Source organism: Callospermophilus lateralis, chromosome 9 (genome assembly GCF_048772815.1).
Source record: "Callospermophilus lateralis isolate mCalLat2 chromosome 9, mCalLat2.hap1, whole genome shotgun sequence".
Lineage (NCBI taxonomy): Eukaryota > Metazoa > Chordata > Mammalia > Rodentia > Sciuridae > Callospermophilus > Callospermophilus lateralis.
Genome location: NC_135313.1, coordinates 61,736,740 through 61,758,723, shown reverse-complemented (window position 1 = coordinate 61,758,723; position 21,984 = coordinate 61,736,740). Strand labels below are relative to the sequence as shown.

Genomic DNA, 21,984 nt, shown 5'->3' with positions numbered 1-21,984 from the left:
TTAGGTGACACATGTTTAAAACTATCTTGATCTTGTTAATTATTTCACAAAGTAATCAAATCGTCATGTTGTATACCTTAAGATCACACAATTTTGTCATTTATACCTCAATAAACCTGGAAAAAAGATACATCATTAATATATATCCCCCATCCTTTTTTGGAGGGAGGTACTTAGGCCTGTAGGGCATGAAAAAGAAGTATGAGTCTGCATCATCAACACAGTGCAATGGGGTAGGAAGACTTCATTGGGCTTGCTAACTGCAAAACAAGGGAAGGAACTTGTTGTGTTTCACAAATCCTAAACACAACCCACCATCCATACAAACAAAACAAAAGGTTGAAAGCAACAACTTTCTTTTTTTTTAAGAGAGAGAGAGAGAGGAGAGAGAGAGAGAGAGAGAGAGAATTTTTAATATTTATTTTTTAGTTTTTGGCGGACACAACATCTTTGTATGTGGTGCTGAGGATTGAACCCGGGCCACATGCATGCCAGGCAAGCGCGCTACCACTTGAGCCACATCCCCAACCCCAACTTTCAAAAAATAAATTTAGGTGTTGGTTTAATTTGTAAAGTGTGATGTCTGTTCACTAATGAATATTATATTGCCTTCTCAGAATAGGCTCTCAGAATGGGTTATCTCCTGTTTTTTTTTTTTTTCTTATACTTTTGGTTAGTTATCCATTTCTAGTCTTGGAACCTTAAGGCCACAGAACCTGGAGATGTAGATAAAGAAGACCTGGTATGAAACTAGTTTAACCAAGTTCCCTCTAATGTAGAGATGAGACACAGTTCTCTGGGTCCTCATCCTAATCTGTAGAGCAAGAGGGTAGATGACCCCTAAGTTCTCTATCTAGCTGTTAAGTAGTCTGGTTTGAGAAAATTAAAAAATGGAGGAGCAGATACTTCTGACTTGTGTGTATATAAATACTAAACTTACAATAAAGCACAGTAGTTAAGGCCACATCTGGGCCTTCCCGGATCCTTTTCCTGTTAGGGTGAGCAACGTACATTCACAGCACCACCTCTCAGTAGGATTCTCAGGAAGTCACTTCACCTGAAATGTGTGCATTGCATTATGCTGAGAAAGGAAGAGAAGGCACCCATCTCCCTTTCTCTCTTTCTGTAGCTGAAACAGGGACAGCAGCTCTCCGAATAGTTCCACTGATTTTTGTGTATTGTGGTAGGAGGAAGAGCTGTAATGTTATTCACAGTAAAATAACTTATGTGTTAAAATCATTGATATTTAGTCGAAAGAAAATGGTCTCTGGAATCAAATTGCCTGGATTTCAATCTAAAATCTACCACTTATTAACTGTGTCTTTTGACAAGTTACTCAAGTTCTATCTTATATATAAAATGCGAATGACAATAGAATCTATCCCATAGGGTTCTCATAAGATGTAAGTGATTTACTAATTATTTAATATGTGAGACTCTTAAGGATGGTATCAGCACAAAGTAAGTGCTCAAGAAATGCCAGCAATTACTTATATTATTATATAACAATAGGTGAGCTCTAAAGAAAGCCAACTGAAAGTAAAAAGTACTTCTCCAAGATCACTATTCATATCAAGACTGAGACACCAATTACTTTATGTTAAAACTTTGTGGAAGTGACTATATCTATACAGAAACCCCCTTGGAGTCCAGTGGTAATTTACTGGAGAAGTATAAAGTATGACTGAAATGCAGTTTTGTTCATATCTTTTTTTAATTAAAAAAGATCTTCCCAGCCTTGACATACATATGTTTATTTATGTATTTATTTTTGTGGAATTCATTGTGGTAGATTTGTACATAGAACTAGCACAATTTGGTAGATTTCATTCTTCAGTACTCCCCATAGTATTGTTCTTATTTTATAAAAGTTGTCAGCTATGAGTTTGAATAGAAAAATAGTCTACTTTGGGCTTAGAAGTAAAATGATAGATGTACATATTTTAAAGTACCAGTAAATAAGGTTCATTATAATTTATTTCTAAAAATATTCTCATTTTCCAACTGCATAATTTTGTGTCATTTGTAACAATTTCTAAGGTATAGCAAAATAATTTATATTATACATTAAATTTTGTGAAAGAAAAATTTTCAGGCCATGCATATAAGCACGACTTCACTTCTCATATTTGATAAGAAACAAGCTAATCTTGTTTGTTTGTTTGTTTATTTATTTATTTATTGGTAGAAAGGTCACTTAACCACTGAGCCACATTCCTAGCCCTTTTTATATTTAGGAACAGGGTCTCACTGAGTAGTTTAGCACCTCACCGTTGGTGAGGCTGGCTTTGAGTTCTCAATCCTACTGTCTCAACTTCCTGAGCCACTGGGATTACAGGTGTGTGCCACTGCACCCAGCTAATCTTGTTTATTTGTTTTTTTAAGAAAATATTCTTTACTTACATATGGACACAATATCTTTATTTTGTCTATTTATTTTTATGTGGTGCTAAAGATTGAACCTAGTGCCTCACATGTGCGAGGCAAGTGATCTGCCACTGAGCCACAACCCCGAGCCCTTGTTTATTTTTGTTTAGCTAATAGAAGAACTGAAATGAGAAAAATTTCCAAGTTAATTCAATTTTAGAGAAAAGAATAACCATCCCCTCATTTTTTTGGATTGTGACAGTATGCCCTAATTTTGCACTAAATAACAATATTTTTCATTTCTTAGACCATTCCATTGTCATACCTCTCCCCTTTCTTGCTAATATTTGTATAGTTCCTGGAAATAGTTGATAAGTTATTTGACCAAGGACTAGTTTGGTTAACGTAGAATTCAATAAATGAAGGGAACATGTACTCTTAATAAAAACTCAGAGGTCAATTGAGGAGCTAGTCTTGGCAAGGTAATATTTGCTACCAGAAAGGCAAGGATAAATAAGACTCATTCTTAAGGCATTTAGAACTCACAAGCAAGTCAAAGGTTTGTGGCTATAATCAAAGATGAGGAAAGAAAATAAGATCAGAAAGTTGCAGCGTTCCCAGGATTGCAGCACTAAGAGAACATGGCTTCACAGAACAAGCAGCATTAGACATAAATCCTGAAAGAGGCTAGTGTTTCCGCAGGTGGAGGGGTGAGTGATAGTGTGGAAATGCCCCAGGAGGTAATCACTGTGATGTTGGTTGGTAAGCTTCATATTATTTTAACTGCCCTGGTCTTGAAAAGAAGTAGCAGAGCAGTCCTCCCTAGTCCCCAGGTTTGTAAGCAATCTGTTTGTATTGGTCAAAGTAGACTGCTCTCAACCTATGACATCCACTAACGCCTACCATGTTAGAAAACCATTTTAGCTGAAGGCATTGTCTTCCGTTCAGGTGTGTAAAATCAGGCCGAGCAGCATAGCCTTAAGGTTAAGAGCCTGGATACAGGAATCACACTGCCTACCTTCCATCCTGACTCCCCCTTATTAGCTGTGTGGTCTTCAGCAAGTTATGAAACCTCTTTGGGCTTTTCTCCTCATCTGAAAAAAGAAGGTAGGGATGATGATGATAATGGTGCCTGCCTTGCTGTGTGAAATAGCTCCATTAAATGACTTCCTATTTATAAATCACCTAGAATTGCTAGTGGCAGAGAAGAAGCACTTTACATAAGTGTTGTGAATGAGGTGACTTCTGCATTCTGCCCTGCCCTCCCTAAAATGCCATGCTGAGTTGAGCTCAAGGTCCCCTCTGTAGTTAAGGATCCCTGTGCCATTTGGGTGACACCTGGCAGCAAGAAACAAGAGCCCAATGCCCTGATTTCCTGTTTTATGGCACATTTGATCATTCTTGATTTTTAACAACAACAAAAAAGAGTTGTTCAGCCTTGTTGTATAAGGATGATAAACCAGATTCAGTGGTGGTTTTTACTAGCTTCCTATTCTAATTTTCAGGTTTGATGGATATAAAAGGCTTCCACATCCAAGCAAATGCAGTGGAACATGCTGACTTCTCTAGGCAAAGAAGTGTGCTCTAATTCTACCAAATTTGAGAGAAACCAACTTTAAAGTCAGTGCTCAATGGCAAGGATCCTGGGACAAGCCTAGGCCTCTGTTCCCAACGGGGGCTGCTTCCTTGTACAATTGTTTTCCTCATCTGGAATCTTCCTAGGACTATGTCATCCTTCTGAGCACCCACCATGGACTACTTAGGACTGACTTAGCTCCTGATTCTGCTAACTAAGCTATTACCCCTTCCCTTCTGCTTTCCAGGCTGAAGAATCGTCTTTCATCCTGCTTTCTTGTCCTTGGGAGTTCATGCTGTGCTTATCAGAACCCTTCTTCTGCTAGTTTAGTGGTACATTCATAAAGGCACTGAAGAAAATTTGTATTCAGTTTACCCTTTTTAACCAGGAGTCATCTTTAAGTTTCTATAAAAATATTCCTTCACTGTTATTTCTCTTGTTATCACATCAACAATGGCTTGAAGTTGTCCAACAAGAATGGATTTAATGCCTCCCTTCTTATTCCCTGTTTTCATTAATACAGTCTGAGGAATAATCCCTTGATTATTATTAAGTATTTTATAATTATTCCTTAATAACAATAGCATTTAATTTGGCAATGAAATTTGCTGCAATTATTTTACTTTACTAATGAAATATATTCTTTTGATTCTAAAGTTATACCATTAGCATTCTTTATTTCTATTTGTATCTTAGTGGGTTGGAATTAGCCTAATTGTTTTAGTAAAGGTTAATGAGTGATGTCTTTTCTGAGTCTTTGAATATGAGAATATCTTTCAAATTCCTTTACAAATGCAAGAGAGTTTGGCTAGCAGTTGCTTTCTTTGAGTCTTCTCTATTTCTGGCATTTGATAATCCAGAGGAGAAATTTAAGACCAATTGGACATTTGTTCCTTTGACAGTGACTCATTTTCCTTTGATTTGTGTGTGTATGTGTGTGTGTATGTGTGTGTGTGTGTGTGTGTGTGTGTGTGTGTGTGTGTGTGTGTGTATATTTAGTTGTAGATGGACACAATACCTTTATTTTGTTTATTTATTTTTATGTGGTGCTGAGGATCAAACCCAGTGCCTCACATGTGCAAGGCAGGCACTCTACTGTTGAGCCCCAGCCCCAGCCCCTGATTTGTATTTTGACTTGTATTTGTTTTCCTTTGTAAATACTGAAGGATTTTCTTTTTTTTTTTTTTTTTTTTCCTTCAGCTTAAAAAATTTTGTCAGAAAGGAACTTTGAATTGATATTGTTTGGAGTAAATTTAGTTCTCCTTTTTTTTCAGTTTAGGTTTTTTTTTTTTTTTTAATTTGTCAATTTGTCTTGGATTATTACTTCCACTTCAGTTCTTCACTTATGTTTTCTCAGAAACAGTTATAATTGACTTTTTGTTGTTGTAGTTGTTCTTTCCAGTCCCTCAGACCTAGGATCTTTTTGCAGATGGCCTCATAGGGATATTTACCCTCTATACACCAGTGATTTAATTTTTCCTATGTGTTCTGCAATCACTTCTCCCCACTTGGATGATAATGCTACCTTTCAGTTTTAGAATCCATGTAATGCTTCTTTTTTTTCTTTTCTTTTCTATCTATAATTTATTTTTATCTTACCAGAGGACTTTTATTGATTTATGGCTTTCTACTTTTGTTTTAAGAGGTCATATCTTCTTGTATCATATCAACATTGCCAAATACGTTCCTAAAAATTACTTTTGATTCCTAGAGGAAATCATCTTTAGGAAACTAAAGATGTGCTTCCTTTGAAAATTTGCATGCTCGTTACTTTCCATATTCTGTACTGTTTAGTAGACCCATGCTGACTTTTAGCTGCTATTTTTATTCCTGAATTTGGAAATATTCAACCAGACCCTCTCCAAAAGAGAATACACGGGTTGTCCTTAGCCCCACTGTGCTCCTGTTTGTTAGTAAAAGACCTTTTAGATCTCTGACCTCGTAGCGGGGGGTTATTTATGGACTCTGACCCATTTTCAGTGGACTAGAAGACTTTCAGACAAGTAAGTATCCCCAGTGCCTTGTTCTCTGTTACTTTATATATGAGTTATATAAGAACTGCAACACTCAGAATGCAGCACTTTCAAAGATCATCTTGTCTCTAAATCTGCCACTGACACTGCCAGGGTGCAAAGTACTTCCCCTTCTTCCCAGTTGTTAAAATAAAGTTGCAATCATTAACCCATGGGGTGGGGGATTCTCCTGCTGCCTCAAGAGGCATCATCTTGAATGAAAAAGAGCTGTCTAGGTTTCTGACTGACACAGATTCTCACATTTCTGTTCAAGATGACAGAAAGCGGAGAAAGAGAGATATGCAGATACATTTTCCTGCTTGCTTTAAGGATTTCAGCTTGTTTCTTGTTACCTCTCATCGCATTCATTAAACCTCATTTTAGTCTTTTACTATTGTAAAATCATTCTAATTTTAGCAAAAAAGTTGCTGGTAATATCTTCCTTCCTTGTATGATTGCAAACTGCTTTACTTTTTTCTCTTTGTGGAGATATTTTAGTAGAAAGTTGGGAGAGCCTCTACCAGGGGCTGGTGGCAAACATTTAAAGTTAAGTGTAGCTTATATGAAACTCCACAGGCAAAGTACTTTTTCATGTTACACAGCACTTGAAAAATCTTGCTTCCTGCAGATGTTTTGTGAAAATATACTCTGCCTTGTAAATATTCATCATGAGTTGTTATTCAAATCATAGAGGCATCAGTATTCCTGTAATACAACCTATGTCTTAGGAAAACTGGGTCATTCTAGTGTTGAAATAAAATGTACCTAAGTAATGGTAGGAATTCCAATGAATTCTATAAAATTTTTATTATACATAAAAGCTGCCTGATCACTGCCTACTAACAGTAGTCTTAGAGCTGAAACAGCTGTTATAAATGATTTAATAAAGAAGTTACAAATTCAGTTGCCTCCAGGGGCCAGAAAAATAAGGCAATCCATCAAGTAGCCTTGTTCAATGCAATAAGTAGAGGGAGGGACTAGAGAAAAGTAGAGATTACTGGTGCTACCAAATGCTTAAGTCATCGTTACTGTATAAACTCACTCTCCCTTTAAAGATAGACTAAGGTCAAGGGATATTAACAGCCTCACCCAAAGTTAGGATAATCTAAGTTCATAGTCAGAACCAGTTATGTAATTTGTAAGGCCTAATGCAAAATGGCCTCCTGGCCTCCCTTGTCCAACAAATAAGAATTTCAAAACAGCTACAGTACAGCATTCAAATCAAGCATAGAGCCCCACGTGAAGCCATCCCACTTCTGATCTAGAATTGGACTCAAGTCACTCTTACCTGTAACCACCAAGAAACTGAAATTGAAGATGAAGTTAAAGTTAAGTTTTTTACTTTGATGAATAAGCAAGCCATGTCTACTTACTAGTGGCTTTTATGTGCGGTTTTAGAATCCTTGCTTTTCTATTAGTGTTTGGAGACTTGTGGAATCATTTTTGTTTCCATCAGTTTCTACTGTTGTTCCTTGGATTCAGGCTTTATGAATTGTTGGCTGTTTTCAACCCTGACGTTCAAAGCTCTTTTCCAAAAGTTAGTTCTGATTAAAGTCCAGAAAATGTGAAGAGTTGGTTAGTCACTGAATGAGTCTGCCTGTGTCTCCCTTGGGTCTCACTCAACGGTTGGAGACCCCATATCATTATTCTTTATTCTTATCTGAATACAGCTGTCATTTCCTCCAGATAATCTTGTACATTATTTGAATCATCTCAAAAGATCACCTTTCATTGTTACCCTATTTGAAATTTTTACGTGGTTAGCAAACACAAAAAGCGAATTGCCTTCTGATGGTCTGAAGCTGACTGGTCATTTTCTACTTTGTGTTCATTTAAAACTCCTAAAAATTCCAAGTTTCCACTAACAGCATAACCTCAGGAATCGTATGCAGTGAAATCTAGCCAGCTTTTAAAGGCACAGCTATTCACAGAGAGTACAGGAATAAAATTAGAAATTGAGTACTAGGGTAAGAGGGGGATTTTTTTTTTTTGTAATAAATAAACAAACAAATACACACCTACATATCTTATAATTCAACATTCTTGAAACATTTCTATCATTTAAAATCTAAAGAAAACATAAAATGTTTTTTAATTTAAAAACAAAGTCTACCAGGTAGATGCAGTTTAGAATGGTATGATTACTTTTAACAATTGTAATATTTCTTATTGAAATCTATATGACTTCCTCGAGCAACATCCATAAAGATTTTGATAAACAATTGTTTAAAAGACAAAAGAAACTTACCCAATTTTAGAATATTGAAGTTTTTTTATTCTTTTTTATGTTTTTATTAGTGCATTGTAATTATATAAAATATTGGGGCTCATTTTTACATAATCATACATGCATGGAATATAATTTACTTCAATCCCAGTGCTTCCCAGTTCCTTTCCTTCCTAAACAAACATGAACGTTCGTTAAGTCACTAGTGTCTGAATCAGATAAATTATTTGAATATCTTCATATTGTTGAGCTATATCCCTTCATGAGTAATTAGCAAGAGAAAATTCACATGTTGGAGAAAGGGAAGATGAGAAAATGGGCAAATTCAGTAAATGAAAAAAAGTTATGAATGATTAATATTTAAAATATTTGGTGTAAGCCATGCACATATGTGTTCAACAGCTAATGCACAACAAGTTTAATCCCTGGAGAGGCAAATTTAATGGACTTCATTCACCCACATATTTCAGAATATATTATGAGATATATAGACTGGATGTTATAGAATTTTTTTTTAACCTTCTGCAGGTGGAGATTTTCATTTTACCTCTACGTATTTACCTACGGAGTCCGGTTCCTGAAAAAGGTAGGATCTGTCAAATTACTTTATATAATTCTTATATAACCAGAAGCCTACATCCCATTTTTAAAAAATATGTGACTATATTTTAAACAGTTATAACAGTCATCCTAAGAATTATTTGTGCATTTTTATTTGACTCGCAAGTAATCTTTTGTGTTCTTTTTTAGTAAATCATTTTTAGGCATATATCTAAGATTCTTCTGAAAATACTTTCTCTTCTTTTACCAGCCTGTCTTGTCCTAAGCATAATTTTCAAATAACTTCCTTTTTTGGTTAAGTAACAAAGTTGAACTAACCAAGTCATTACTCTGATTTAAATAACTTTAAGTACTTGATACATTTGTTTTTCCAGTGGAAGATGCTGCTAGTCCCATATCCATTCTAGCTAACTATACTTTTTTGCATTAGGAGCTTCATAAAATCCAGCTGATGCTGTAAAGGAAGTTAGTTTCCACATCACATATCACACAACTTGATATCAGTTGTTGCAATGTGGGTTTTCACTATAGTCTTCATGAGTAGAAATTGCTCTTTTAACGTCTTACTTTGCAATTAACAGGGCAGCACTAACTGCTGATGGAAAATTCAATTCCTTTCATAGTTGTGCTTTCTTTGCCTGCTTTGCTAAATCCTGCATGGACTAGGGTACCTTAATCTATGAAAGTAATTCATTGTGACTGCCATAGTCTTTTTTCCTAGTTATTTCCATGCATACTGCTACTACTAACAAGTTAAGCTGCTTAAATTTAGGACTCATGAAGAAGTACCTTCTGATAGTAATGTACATATTAGCAACAGTGATTTGACATAAAAAGGAAAATTATTTTCAAATAATTTTATAAAGTGATATGATTGTTATCTTTATTACAAAAATATTTTTCAAATAGGACGTGTGCCAAGTAGCGTGACTTCCTAGTAAATCTTGTAAATATTGACATGAAAATTTCAAGTATGTTTTTATTTTTAAGGTCTGGGTTATCAGATGTAGTCTGTCTGTGGCAAATTCTATTATAGATAGTGGTTGTTTCCCATTATTATAGTTTCCTAGAGGAAATATTATTTTTACTCCTTATATTTTTCTTTGCCAATGGCACTTCTTTTTTCACTAAATAAGAATATATGGTGCAGAGGCCAGTTGGATAGATTTAAATGAATGAACTTTACCCATAAATAGGAAGAAATTCTCAATGGGATAAACTAATGTGATGGAAACTGCATATTTTAGAACCTTGCTATTCTCATGTTCAAACTTATTTAGAAAAAAATAGAATACTGTAGGACATTTATGCTTGTAACTTTACTATCTTGGAAGAAGAGATTGCTTTGGGTGGAATTTCAGCTGATATGGGAGAGTGGTGTTTCTGGGTACCTGGGGTTGCTAACTAGAGTCAAGGTTTGGAATTCTCCTCTGGTTCTGTTGGTGAGAGGCTTTGATGGTAATAAGGAGAAGATGGTGAGAGCTAGAAGCAGTTTTGCCCTTTCCCCCAGGTGGGCTTGATATGGTTTCCTGTAGCTATCGTACGTCAAGCATGGCTATCTGTCATCAGAAGAGGAAGCACTCTGACATTTAGCTCTGGCTCACTCTGACCCTAAACAAAATGAATGGAACAAGAATAACTTTTCTCTTCCAGTCCTCAGTGGGTTGTGGAAGCCAGTTAAGAGGGCCTGCTGATAGAATGTTTGCTTGGAAATGTTTTTCCTTAAACTGTACCAGTTTTCTTTCAACTATCTCTGCTTATAACAAATGCTTTAAAAAGATAAAGGAACTAGACATTGTTCTGGTTAAATTAATTTGTAATGGGGGTTTCTTTCTTTAATGCTGTCTAAACAGCACCCAATTTAGTTTAGTTTCAGTCATAATGTAAGATAGAAATGAGTGCATAGAAACCACGTGACCAAAATACCTGTGGAGCACTTCATAAGCCATCTTGTCAAGCCCTCTCGTTTCATAGCTAAGGAAGCAGCAAGGGCAAGTGGCATTCTGAAGGTCACATAGCTAGCTTACTAAAGCCTGAACCTCAAATTAAACACACACTGCTGTCTCTTATTCCAGTGCTTTCTCTTCTTTTACCATCCTGTCTTGACCTCAGCATAATTTCCAAATGACTTCCTCCTTTGGTTAAGTAACAAAGTTGAACTAACCAGGTTATTATTCCAATTTAAATAACTTTAAGTACTTGATACATATTTTTAAATATTTTTATCAACTGTCTTAGAACAGACAATGGTTTTATCCATCTACACCCAGAGGGGGGAAAAGTTTGGACACAGCATTGAAAATAAAATGATGTAATTAAGATTTTCAAACTACTATAAATACTTTGAAATCCATTTTCTTCAATATAGCAGAAAGTCTTTTATGTGATTTTTCCAAAGAGTAGTAGAAATTTTTTCATGATACCAGTGTAATGAACCAATGTTAAGAGGTGAATGGCTGTCACTGACACTCATTTTATCCAAAGTATCAGTTACTATTACCTGGACTCTTAGAAAAATGCCTGGTACCTCTCATGGTTCAGTTTTCCTTTGCCTTTAGATAAAACAAACCTGCTTGGACTTATCTTCTACATTGAACTAAGTAACTGCCCTTTCTCCCCTAAGAGAATAAGGAATAGATTATACAGCATTTGCTTTACAGACATGTAAGTAAACTATTAAGTTATTGTTAGAGTGCTAGGAAATACTTAAATAGTTGAAGCCTGACCATATCATCTGCTCCTGTTATTGCTGTCACAAGTGACTGCCCATAAATATGATTGGTAGAGATAAGTATTTCTGTAAAAAGCAGCCCAGAGTTACTTAGTTACTTGATGTGCTCAAAAGTCCTAGCATACAATGGGCTTATACAAATTAACACATTTTCTTAGGTCTTTAGAGAAACTACATATCAAGCCTTAGAAAATAGACTTGAGTTCTCTCTGATGTACTGCATTTACTGTTCTTTTTTTTCCCCCTCATTTGTAGACAGGAGTTTCTGTTGGGTGAAATTATTCAAATAGTTTTCAATGGACTCCTGTAATTAGTGTCACAGAAATACCATATAAATACATGTGCTACCAAGATTTAGATAAATATTTTTTCTTGTAATCTACATGTTAGGCTAATGTATTTCCAACTTTATGGTCATAAAATACATTTTATATCACAATCAATTCTGTACATGGTACATATACATAATTGAAAGAAAACTTACTCAGAATATACCTCTATCTAACTTCTGTAATCTGGGGGTGCCTATTAAGAGACAAAAACCATAGGGGATATTTTAAGCATTACTATAATATCAAAAAATCATTGACCAGAGGAACTCAAGGTAATTGACTCCCAGTGTGTGATGAGGTAAGGAGCTTGCACACCAATGTAAATGAACCCACTTCTTTTTGAGAACATCGACCTGTGAACTGTAGCTGAACTGAACAGTGTGCCTCATGAAATAAGTAATTTACAAATGAATATACACTCTGGTGTAAGCTCCTTTGTCATTGTGAATCAGTAACCAACATTTGAATAACCCATTGCTCTCTGCTTGTGCCATACCAAGGAAGGGCTCAGAGAGGTAGGAATGGCAGGGATATGTACCACTCTGAAGACCAAGGAGTCACAGGAAGTGGTTGCAGTTATTAGAACTTAGAATCTCAAAGGAAGGGCCATGAGCCCCACCAGTCTTCTGAGGAAGGGATGCAGCCCAGCTAGTGTCCCTGAAGGAGCACAATGATACTGTTCCTGGGAATGTGTAGAAACTGCAAACTGGAACCAACTGCTGCTACTGCATCCAGCTGCTGCTGCCACTGGGTGAGGATGCAGATGACAAGAACTGGAAGCAAACCAGAAAGAAGAGAGACCTATTTTCTTCTTGCAGCCTCCCCCCTGGTGCTTTCCAGAGACCAAACTTGGCATGATCCCAGTCCCTCAGAGCCAGCAGAAGTGTGACTTGCAGAGTCCCACTTCTGAGGCTGAGAGCAGCATCTCTGTAACTAGCTCAACCTCAGCATATTGCTGCATTCTGTGACGTGCATCGATAAATTATTGTAATTTATTTTATTTTTAAAATATGCTACTTGCTGACTTTGTGACTCACTACTGGGTGAAAAACCTGAAGCTGAGAAGACCGTGTCAGACTAGCCCTTTGGCCATTCCCTTGGACTTCCTGAGTACAGCCTGAACCAAGGCACAGCCGTCATGGTTTCACGTGGCGTTCTCTTCAAAGGTCAACAACAAAAGCTGCAGTGTTCCCCTGGTGTCATGCTTCAAGATGTTCTCTTTTGTGTATTGGTTAGCGTGGAATCTTTCTGATATGGAAACACGGTTGTCATTCTTTTCTCTATTTGAGGATGAAAATAAAATTTGTTCATCTGTTAGAATGTACATCCATTTAAAATTTTCTTTCATCATTTTTAAAAATGTTGAAATTGCTTGGACAATGTTGCTTTTTTTAGGAAGCTTGAAATTTACTTCTACCTGAAAAAATGGCTCATCACATATTTCTGTAAGCTGCGCACATGACATAGACCACTAACTAGCATTGGGGAGGGGCCGTAAAGATCAACTCTCTCACATTTCTCATTTCAGAAAAGAAAAAAAAAATAATTTCAGAAGGGAGATTTGACTTGCCTGAGGCTAATCTTTTTTTTAAAGAATTTTTCAAATATTATATTTTATTTGTTTTTTGAGGCTATTACGAAGGGGATAGTTTTCCAAATTTCTCTTTCATCAACAATGTATAGGGATGCAATTGATTTATGGGTGTTAGCTTTATATCCTGCTACTTTGCTTCATTCATTTATGAGTTCTAGAAGTCTTCTGTTGGAATTTTTTTGGGTCTTCTAAATACAGAATCATGTTGTCAGCAAATAGGGATAGTTTGAGTTCTTCTTTTCCTATTCGTATCCATTTAATTTCTTTCTTCTTTTAAATTGTTTTTTTTATTATTTCTAATCAGTTATACATGACAGAAGAAAGCTTTTTGATTCATTATACATAAATGGAGCACAACTTTTTATTTCTTTGGTCTTATGTGATGTAGTGTCACACCATATGTGCAATCATACATGTAGCTACAGTAATGATGTCCAACTCATTCCATCATCTTTCCTACCCCTATGCCCCCTCCTCTTTCTTCCCTCCCCTTGGCTCAATCAAAGTTCCTCCATTCTCCCTACACATACCCCATTATGGACCAGCATCTTATTGTCCTTAAGCTCTCTATATCAGTTTAAATAGAAGAAAGCTAGCGGTTCAATCATTATTGCTTTCTTATTGGTGAGTTCAGCTTACTCATTGAGAATTGAAATTCACATCAGCATAGGAGAACATCTAGATAGAATGCAAGTTTAAATTCTCAGTCTTGGCTCTGCCAGTTACACTTAATTTGATTTGCATTTAGGTGCAATTATGCTTTGCTCTCTGAAACCTTGTTTTTGCTGTAAAACAAGAAAATGATGCTTACCCTGATGTTCTCAGCTTGTCTGTGTGTAGGTTGCTTTGGGAGCTATAAAGTATTTGGGAATACACTTTGGAAAAAATAGTATTAATGAGGGAGAGGTGGGCTCTGCTGGTAATCATGAATGCCTAAGTCTCCTATAACCTCTTAACATGAAAATTTAAATACTGTATTGCTGCTGCCTCCTGGTTAGTGAGATACCTGGTTGTCACCAAACTTCAATGGCTACAGCTAGGTAAGCATACTTTCTCGAATAAAAATGATGGGACTAATTTAGGAAGTTTTTCAGTACTGCTTCTTACTGCATTTTCCTTTCTTTCTATATCCCACCTATCCTCTTGAATATTTTCTGATTCCTTTCATGCCTTTCATTTGCCTCTTTCCATTTTCCTTCTTTTTTAAAAAATGTATTTATTTATTCGAGTTTGTTATATATGACAGCAAAATGCAATTCAATTCATATTACACATATACAGCACTAATTTTTCATGTCTCTGGTTGTACACAGAGTAGAGTTACGCCATTCGTGTCTTCATACATGTACTTGGGGTAATGATGTCCATTTTATTCCACCATCTTTCTTGCCCCCCTGCCTCCCTTCCATTCCCTTTGCCCTATCTAAAGTTCATCCATTCCTCCCATGTTCCCCCACCACAATCCCCATTACGGATCAACATCCTCATATCAGAGAAAACATTCAGCATTTGGTTTGGGGGGTTGGCTTACTTCACTAGCATAATATTCTCCAACTCCATCCATTTACCTCTAAATGCCATGATTTTATTCTCTTTTAATGCTAAGTAGTATACCATTGTGTATATGTACCACAGTTTCTTTATCCATTCATCTACTGAAGGGAATCTAGGTTGGTTCCACCTTCTTTTTTGACTCATGACTTTCATTTTATCCAAGGAGTGCATTCTGACACCAATGAGAAATTAAGGATAAAGTGATGTAGTGAGAGTCCTGGAGAGGGAGGACAAAGACCTGGGCTTGAGATCTAATTCTGCCATTAATCAGCTTTAAAACTTTAGGCAAGTCTTTTAATCTTCCTAGGATTTCATTGCTCCATAGCTAAAATCAGTAATTTTGACTAACGTAAGTAACACCACTCAGTTCATATTTCATGACTCAGTGAAGAATTTGAAACTGTGATAATTATAGTGAGCTGATAAGAACCTGCTTAAAAGATAAAATGGTAATGCCGAATAATCAGAAATACGTTCATACATTTTCATCAGGCAATTGAATTTATATTGAATTTATTTGAATCCATCCTGGAGGAAGAATTAAATAGAAGCACAAAATATGAGCATGTAAAGTTAGTGATTATAACTTAAAAATATATATATGAAAGTACACACATAAAATAAATACAAAACAATTTAAAACAATCTTAATGTCTAATATTAGTAGAATCAATTAATTAAATTGTTATCAAAGTGACAAAATAGCATGCAATTCTTTAAAAGTAACTAGCAAGTAACTATATTTACAGTCCTATTAAAATGTTCAGTAGAACTTTACTTGAAAATAAGCAACAAATTCATTTGTACATTCTTCTATGATCATCAGATATAGATAAATGAAGGTAATGGAAAAAATGAACAGACTCCTTTTAGAGAGGTAGAAATATGAGTAATACTTTTCAAAATATCTTTAATAAATTATTTTCAATTAAACAATTAACTCTTAACATGTAGGAATTTGACTAGAAATAACTACGCATAAGTTTAGGTATACCTGGATAGTAAAAGAGCATGAAGCTGTGAATTTTTAAGAAGAAATTAAAAAAATTAGAAGTTGGCTTCCATTTAAATGACAAAGAAATACAAACGTTTTCTTAAAAAAAAAAAAAAAAAAAAAAAAACTCAGCTGTTGATATTAGCCTGTGTTGGAATTTTGTCTTAATCTTACACGATTGCATTCTCCAGAAAGCCTCACAGTGACCTTACCATACATTTCCTAAGGAGCTTTATTGTCTCCTGTATGATTCTGGGTAAAATTCAAGCTGTGTTTCCATAGAAGCTTTACATGGTCTGTGTTAGGAAATAACTTGAATTTTTCATTCTGTATAGCACTTTAAAAATAACTTTTGCCTGGCATGGTGCTCTATGCCTGTAATTCCCCTACTTTGGAAGCTGAGACAGGAGCAAGTTCTAAGCCAGCCTGGGCAACTTCAGCAGATCCTCAGCAACTTAGTGAGACCCTTTCTTGAAATAATTTTTAAAAAGACTGGAGCTGAAGCTCTGTGATCCATAGGTTCAATTCCTGGTACTTCAAAGAATAAAAATAAAACAACAACAACCACAAAAAAACAAACCTTGCCTCACTCTTTTGGAATGGAATAATGACTTGGAGACATTGTTGGCATTGTGAACAACAGGATGAAATTTTGAATCACTGGTAGTAAAAATAACCCCCATCATAATAATGACAACTTACTGGATTAGACCAGGCATTATGTGGATCAGTGAATTTATTTCTCATGAGTGGTGTGATTTAAGTTCTCATTCTTATAGTTGAAGAAACCAAGGCTCACATAGAATCAGCAATTTGCATGAGGTCACATAGCTATGCAAAGGAGGGCTGAGATATACACCAGGGTGTGTCTGGCTTTGTGGCCCAGTTGTTACCAGTCTTCATCACAACTCTCTGGATCCACTGGGATGATCAGGATTGACCTTTTAATAAGAAAATGCTAAGGCTTCCCCCCAACACACACCTCTACTGGGGATTGAACCCAGGGCCTTGCTCATGCAAGGATGCTAAGAAAATGCTCTCCCACTGAACTGTACCTTCGGCACCAAGGCTCTTTCTTGTGACTCTTACTTATATTAAGACAATAGAGTTAAACTTAAATGATTATATTCAAAAGGCCCAAATTAAGTAATACCCTTGCTTATCTGATTCCAATTGAAGTCATACTGGAAACACTGAGAATCTCTGGTCATTCCATTCTTAGTATTTTTGCATCACATCAAAATCATCCTCTAATTCTCTGACCGTGAATAGATATTTTCTTTTACACGTTAATATTGTGATCATGCGGCACAATTATTTTCTCTCCTTCTTTGATACATATATACTTTTTCTCTCCTTCTATGATACATATATACTTTTTATAATAGCAAAACTATTAATACACTGTTATAACTAATTAAAACAAATTTAAAGTTACCAATTAAAAAATATACTATGCAGAATAAGAAGCTGGTTGGGACTACATAGTATTTTGTACACTGGGGAAAATACATTTTAGATGAAACTGTTCATTGCCCAGGATAAATTAAAACATGTTCAGGTGATAAAGCCATTCATCAGCACCGAGGTGAGGGTGTATAGCTTCTTGTTTAATGAAATACAGTACTTTAATTTTGGTCGAGTGACATTTTCTCTAAAGAGCATTAAGGATCTTTTTTCTAAGTAGCTTTGCACTGCATTCAGGCTGAGTCTGGAGAGGATGGCATTTCACTGACCACTTTCTCCAGGCAGTGAGGCAGAAAGACTGCAGAAGCTGGAATGGACCTTTATTTGGGGGGCGAGGGAGGGTGAGGTGTGCTTGATCCACAAATACTCCTGCCTCACTGTGTGATGCTTGCTCTTCTGTCATTAGTATATGAGTCTCTGGATTTGGTGCTTTATCAAACCATGACCCTCATCTTTTCAGCTCACTTAACATACCAGCCTTGTAGCAGCTCCAGAAACAAAGAAAAAAATGAACTTATATTTCAGAGGCTACCAAAATAAACACTCATTTAAAATATGTTCGTTATTCATCCCCTAAAAGCACAGACCTCTTCTTGTGAGCTTAAAGTGTAGCTCGATTATGAAAAACGTTGGTGCTCATTTATATGCTGTGACAAAGCTGGTGTGGAAGGCTTCCTTTGGCTGCAGGCAGTGTCGGAGAACTGAATTGTATTAGTATTCATCCCCTGTTGCCACGGGGAGTAGAAAGCTAGCAACCCACAGGATAGCTCAGGTGATTTGAGATGAAGTATTGATCCCTATGTCAAAATCTGTACCCTCATATCCACTCTGCCTTAGCCGAATCATCACTGGGGACCTCTCAAGCTCTCAAAGAAAAATCAGTAGTACTGAAGTCAACAAGGAAACATTATTTTTATTCAAGCATGTTTTAATAAAATCTGGGAGCTAATGGCTTGCACATCCAGTATTCATCATGATAAAGCATTTTACTCACAACAATAATGAAATGAGCCAGATGGTTTTTGCTTAAAAACAGCAGTTCTCAGGGGAAAGTGATAAGATGTCTATTCTGCTTGCAACACCAGCGTTCTTTCTCTATAGTGAAGGTCTAGTCTTGTCTGGGTATGTATGTGTGTTATGAGGGGAATTGAGTATTGGAGGTGGAAGCCATTTAGGACAAGGACTTGATGCAGAGCAGAGCGGTGGACATTCCAATCAGAACAGATCATGCTCTGATTATAGCTCCGTGTGTGCATCCAGAGAAATGTTAGTTCCAGATCATCTGGTATTGGGTCTGCCGCAGTCCCCTGGAAATTGAGACTAATGGCTTAGTGTTTATGCTTTTCTTTGTTTTGTTTTCCTCCTTTGACATTATTAATGCAAATGAGAATTGGCCTGCCTGCCAGGGGCCATGCTTTATCAATTGAAAGCCTGGTGATACCAGTCACTTTGGAATGTCTATTCCAAAGCAGAGAGAAGGATGGTCATGTGCTCAAAGAATTTAGGTTTCCCTGAGGAAGTAAATAATGAAAAGAATAAAATATCCTTTCTTCCATGCAAAATTAATCTATGTTGAGATAGTTTTTCTGGAGAAAAGAGGACCATGAGAGGAACTTGTTGGAGCGAGTGCTAGAAATGTCCTTGGTAAGGTGGTGGCCTAAGTGTACAGGATGCTTCGCAGTGTGTGGGTGACTCCATTGCTGTGGTGTTATCAGGGAGCACCAGATTCATTCTCAGGTCCCCAAACTGAAAGGTCAGGTATTTTCCCATCTTGGCACAGTACAAGAAGTTCACGTGGCATGATGAATATTACAGAGTGGAAGATGACCATTGCACATTTCACTTTTTCTTCCTGTTGAGAATAGAGTTGTGTTGCTCAAGATTGTGAATTGGTACTAATATGGGGATTGTCTCTACAGTGACTTGGATACTAGAAGGCATTTATTAACCACAGCATAGGTAAAGAGTCTGTTTCCTGAGGCAGTTGCCCTATTAGGAGCTGTCATTGTCTCCTTGGAGGTTTTGTGTCTTCTCCATAACAGAGCCTTGATTAGGGAGTTAAGAGTAAATGATAGGGGATGGGGTTGTGGCTTAGTGGTAGAGCACTTGTCTAGTACATGTTCGATTCTCAGTATCGCACATGAATAAATAAAGGTCCATCAATAACTAAAAAAATATTTTTAAAAAGTAAATGATAAATTCTAACACAGTGTTTCTTAATAGTGTTCGGTATTAACGGGAAAATTACACTGGGCACCAACTATTCAATTCAAATGGGTGGAAACAGTAACTAGATTTCAATGCTGGGTGTGTGTGCTTCTGTGTGTGTACGTGTCTGGGTGAGTGTGCATACGTGTACGTGTGTATGGGCACACACATCATTGGGATCTGTAACATGAAACAAGAAATAGCCCTTTTGACTTTGTTCCTAGTCACGGTCCCTTCCACCCCGCCTGTTTTCTTCTGGAGCTAGTGGTTGAAGATGTAAAGAAATCAATAAAGCAGTGTTTTACTAATTAGCTTGATTTCATGTGAATTGTGAAAATGAGCTATATAAAAGAAAAATTACAAATGCTTTGGGTACAACTAAAGTTGAGTTCTGTCAACCTAGTTTATAGGGACTGTTTTGGAGGGGTGGGCTTAGGCAGGCAAGTGATTTTCTGTTTCCTTTTCCTCGATGACAGGTTCTTTGGCCTCAGAGAATGGACTCCTTTAGTTGATTTCTACGTAGTGAAAGAAAAGGAAAGGAACCAGAGGGTGGAAGAAGGGGTGGAGAGTACTGGGGCGATGGGCACAGGCCATGACGACCAGTTCTAGATTTTAGCTTCAGTTCAGTAGCAAGAATGAAGCAGTGGCAGATGATCGGACCAGAGCTGGGAAAAGACCAGCGAGTTGCAGTGTGAAGAAGGGATTAGAAGTCACAAAATCCAGAGGCATGGAGACCTGTGCTGGCCCAGCAGCAGCCATGCTAGCTGGCATCTATGGCACTGGCCCTCATGCAGGTGAAACTGGTTCTTGCATAAGAGTTGTGGTAATGCATTGAAGGATGCTTGGCAAAGGCAAGTTTCACAGGTAAACCATGTTTTGCCTGTTTTGAAGCCTTGGGTGCTGAAGAGGTAAAGTTGAATATTAAAAGAGAGAAAGGAGGAGACAGGCAGAATGCTCCCAGTGTACTAAAAGTAACTTTTAAAAGGAGAGAACAGAAAAAATTAAAGTTTACAAAAGGCTTCTGTATCTGCACCCCCACCCCATCCCCAGAAAGAATGACTGTTACTTGGCAAATAATGTGGATGTTTCCTTTAGGATTTTTTTTTTTTCCCTCACAGGGGTGAGAAAACACTTTTGTATTTAAGGAGCAATTACATTTCAGTGAGGATAGAGAATATAAGATATGGGGAGAGGGCTGCTCCTCAGTATGCTTTTTCCCCTCCCCTCTCCTTTTATTTATTTATTTATTTATTATTATTATTATTATTATTATTATTATTATTATTATTATTATTTGTGTGTGTGTGTGTGTGTGGTGCTGATGCTGGGGATTGAACCCAGAGCCTTGCACATGCTAGGCAAGTGCTCTACCGCTGAGCTGTACCCCAGCCCTTTAGTTTGCTTTCTAGAAAAATTTATGCTTTGTACAACAAACAATTTACAAATATACTTTGGCTCTGTGGTATTTGGAGGAGAGCAGATGGCTGATTTTAGGAAAGTCGGAAGAAGGATATCCAGCCACGGCAGCCACAGGCTTCCTCAGCCGCCTGCCTTGAGCTGTGCCGTGAGAGGCCCTTAGTGTGGTATTTCATTGATCTTCTGCCTCAGCCGCAGAGATTTGTGTTGTTGCACTATTTAAAAGAGAAGAAAACAGTGTCAGAGAGGTTAAGTAACTGCAAGTGGCAGAGCTGGTGTTTAGCCCCAGGTCATGTGATTGATTCTTCACCCACATCCATCCCAGTTAAAAGGCCTCTCAGTTACTAAGAATGCTCCACCTCTTAAAATGCAGACCTAGTCCAGCATATGATATTATGCCTTAATGTGGATAATTTATGATGGGAATGCGGAGAGTAATAATGAAAAAGAAGAATATTTTTAGCTTTCAAAGTGTTTGATTTTTACTAAAAGTATACACACCTGAGGTTTCCCCCAAATCCTATTTTTTATATTTTTTAATACACTAGAAAGTAGAACATTTCACTTTATAATAGGAAAGATACTCCCTCCCTGCCCCCAACGACCAAATCTGTTTTGCAGTGTTAGGCTTCAATGCCTCCTAACTGGGCTAACTCCTGTGGATTACACCAGTCCTTGTTAGGTTTCATCCTCCTAACCCCTGCCTCCTAAGTGCCCTTCCTCCCCCATAATGCCCTGTGCTCTCCTGGTGAACTCTAAAGGGCTCTGTCTTACTGTGCTTGCCACGTGGTTTCGGGTATGCTTCCTCTACTTACTATAAGTACCTCAAGCATAGTTCCTGAAAATTAATTCTCAGTACATACTTGTTGAACTAGATCTGCTCTTTGCCTATGAGGTGGATGAGGTTAAACTAATGGCATGCCATGTTAACTAAGCTGTTCTGAG

General features: G+C 36.9%; 1 protein-coding gene across 1 annotated transcript in view; it reads left to right on the top strand.

The window, feature by feature from the left end:
* Window positions 1-21,984, top strand: part of Cers6 (ceramide synthase 6) — a 281,399-nt gene that overhangs the window by 149,429 nt on the left and 109,986 nt on the right. Inside the window, exon 4 of the mRNA XM_076866208.2 lies at window positions 8,711-8,768. Within this exon, the coding sequence (XP_076722323.1) occupies window positions 8,711-8,768 (58 nt within the window). The remainder of the gene's footprint in view (window positions 1-8,710; window positions 8,769-21,984) is intronic.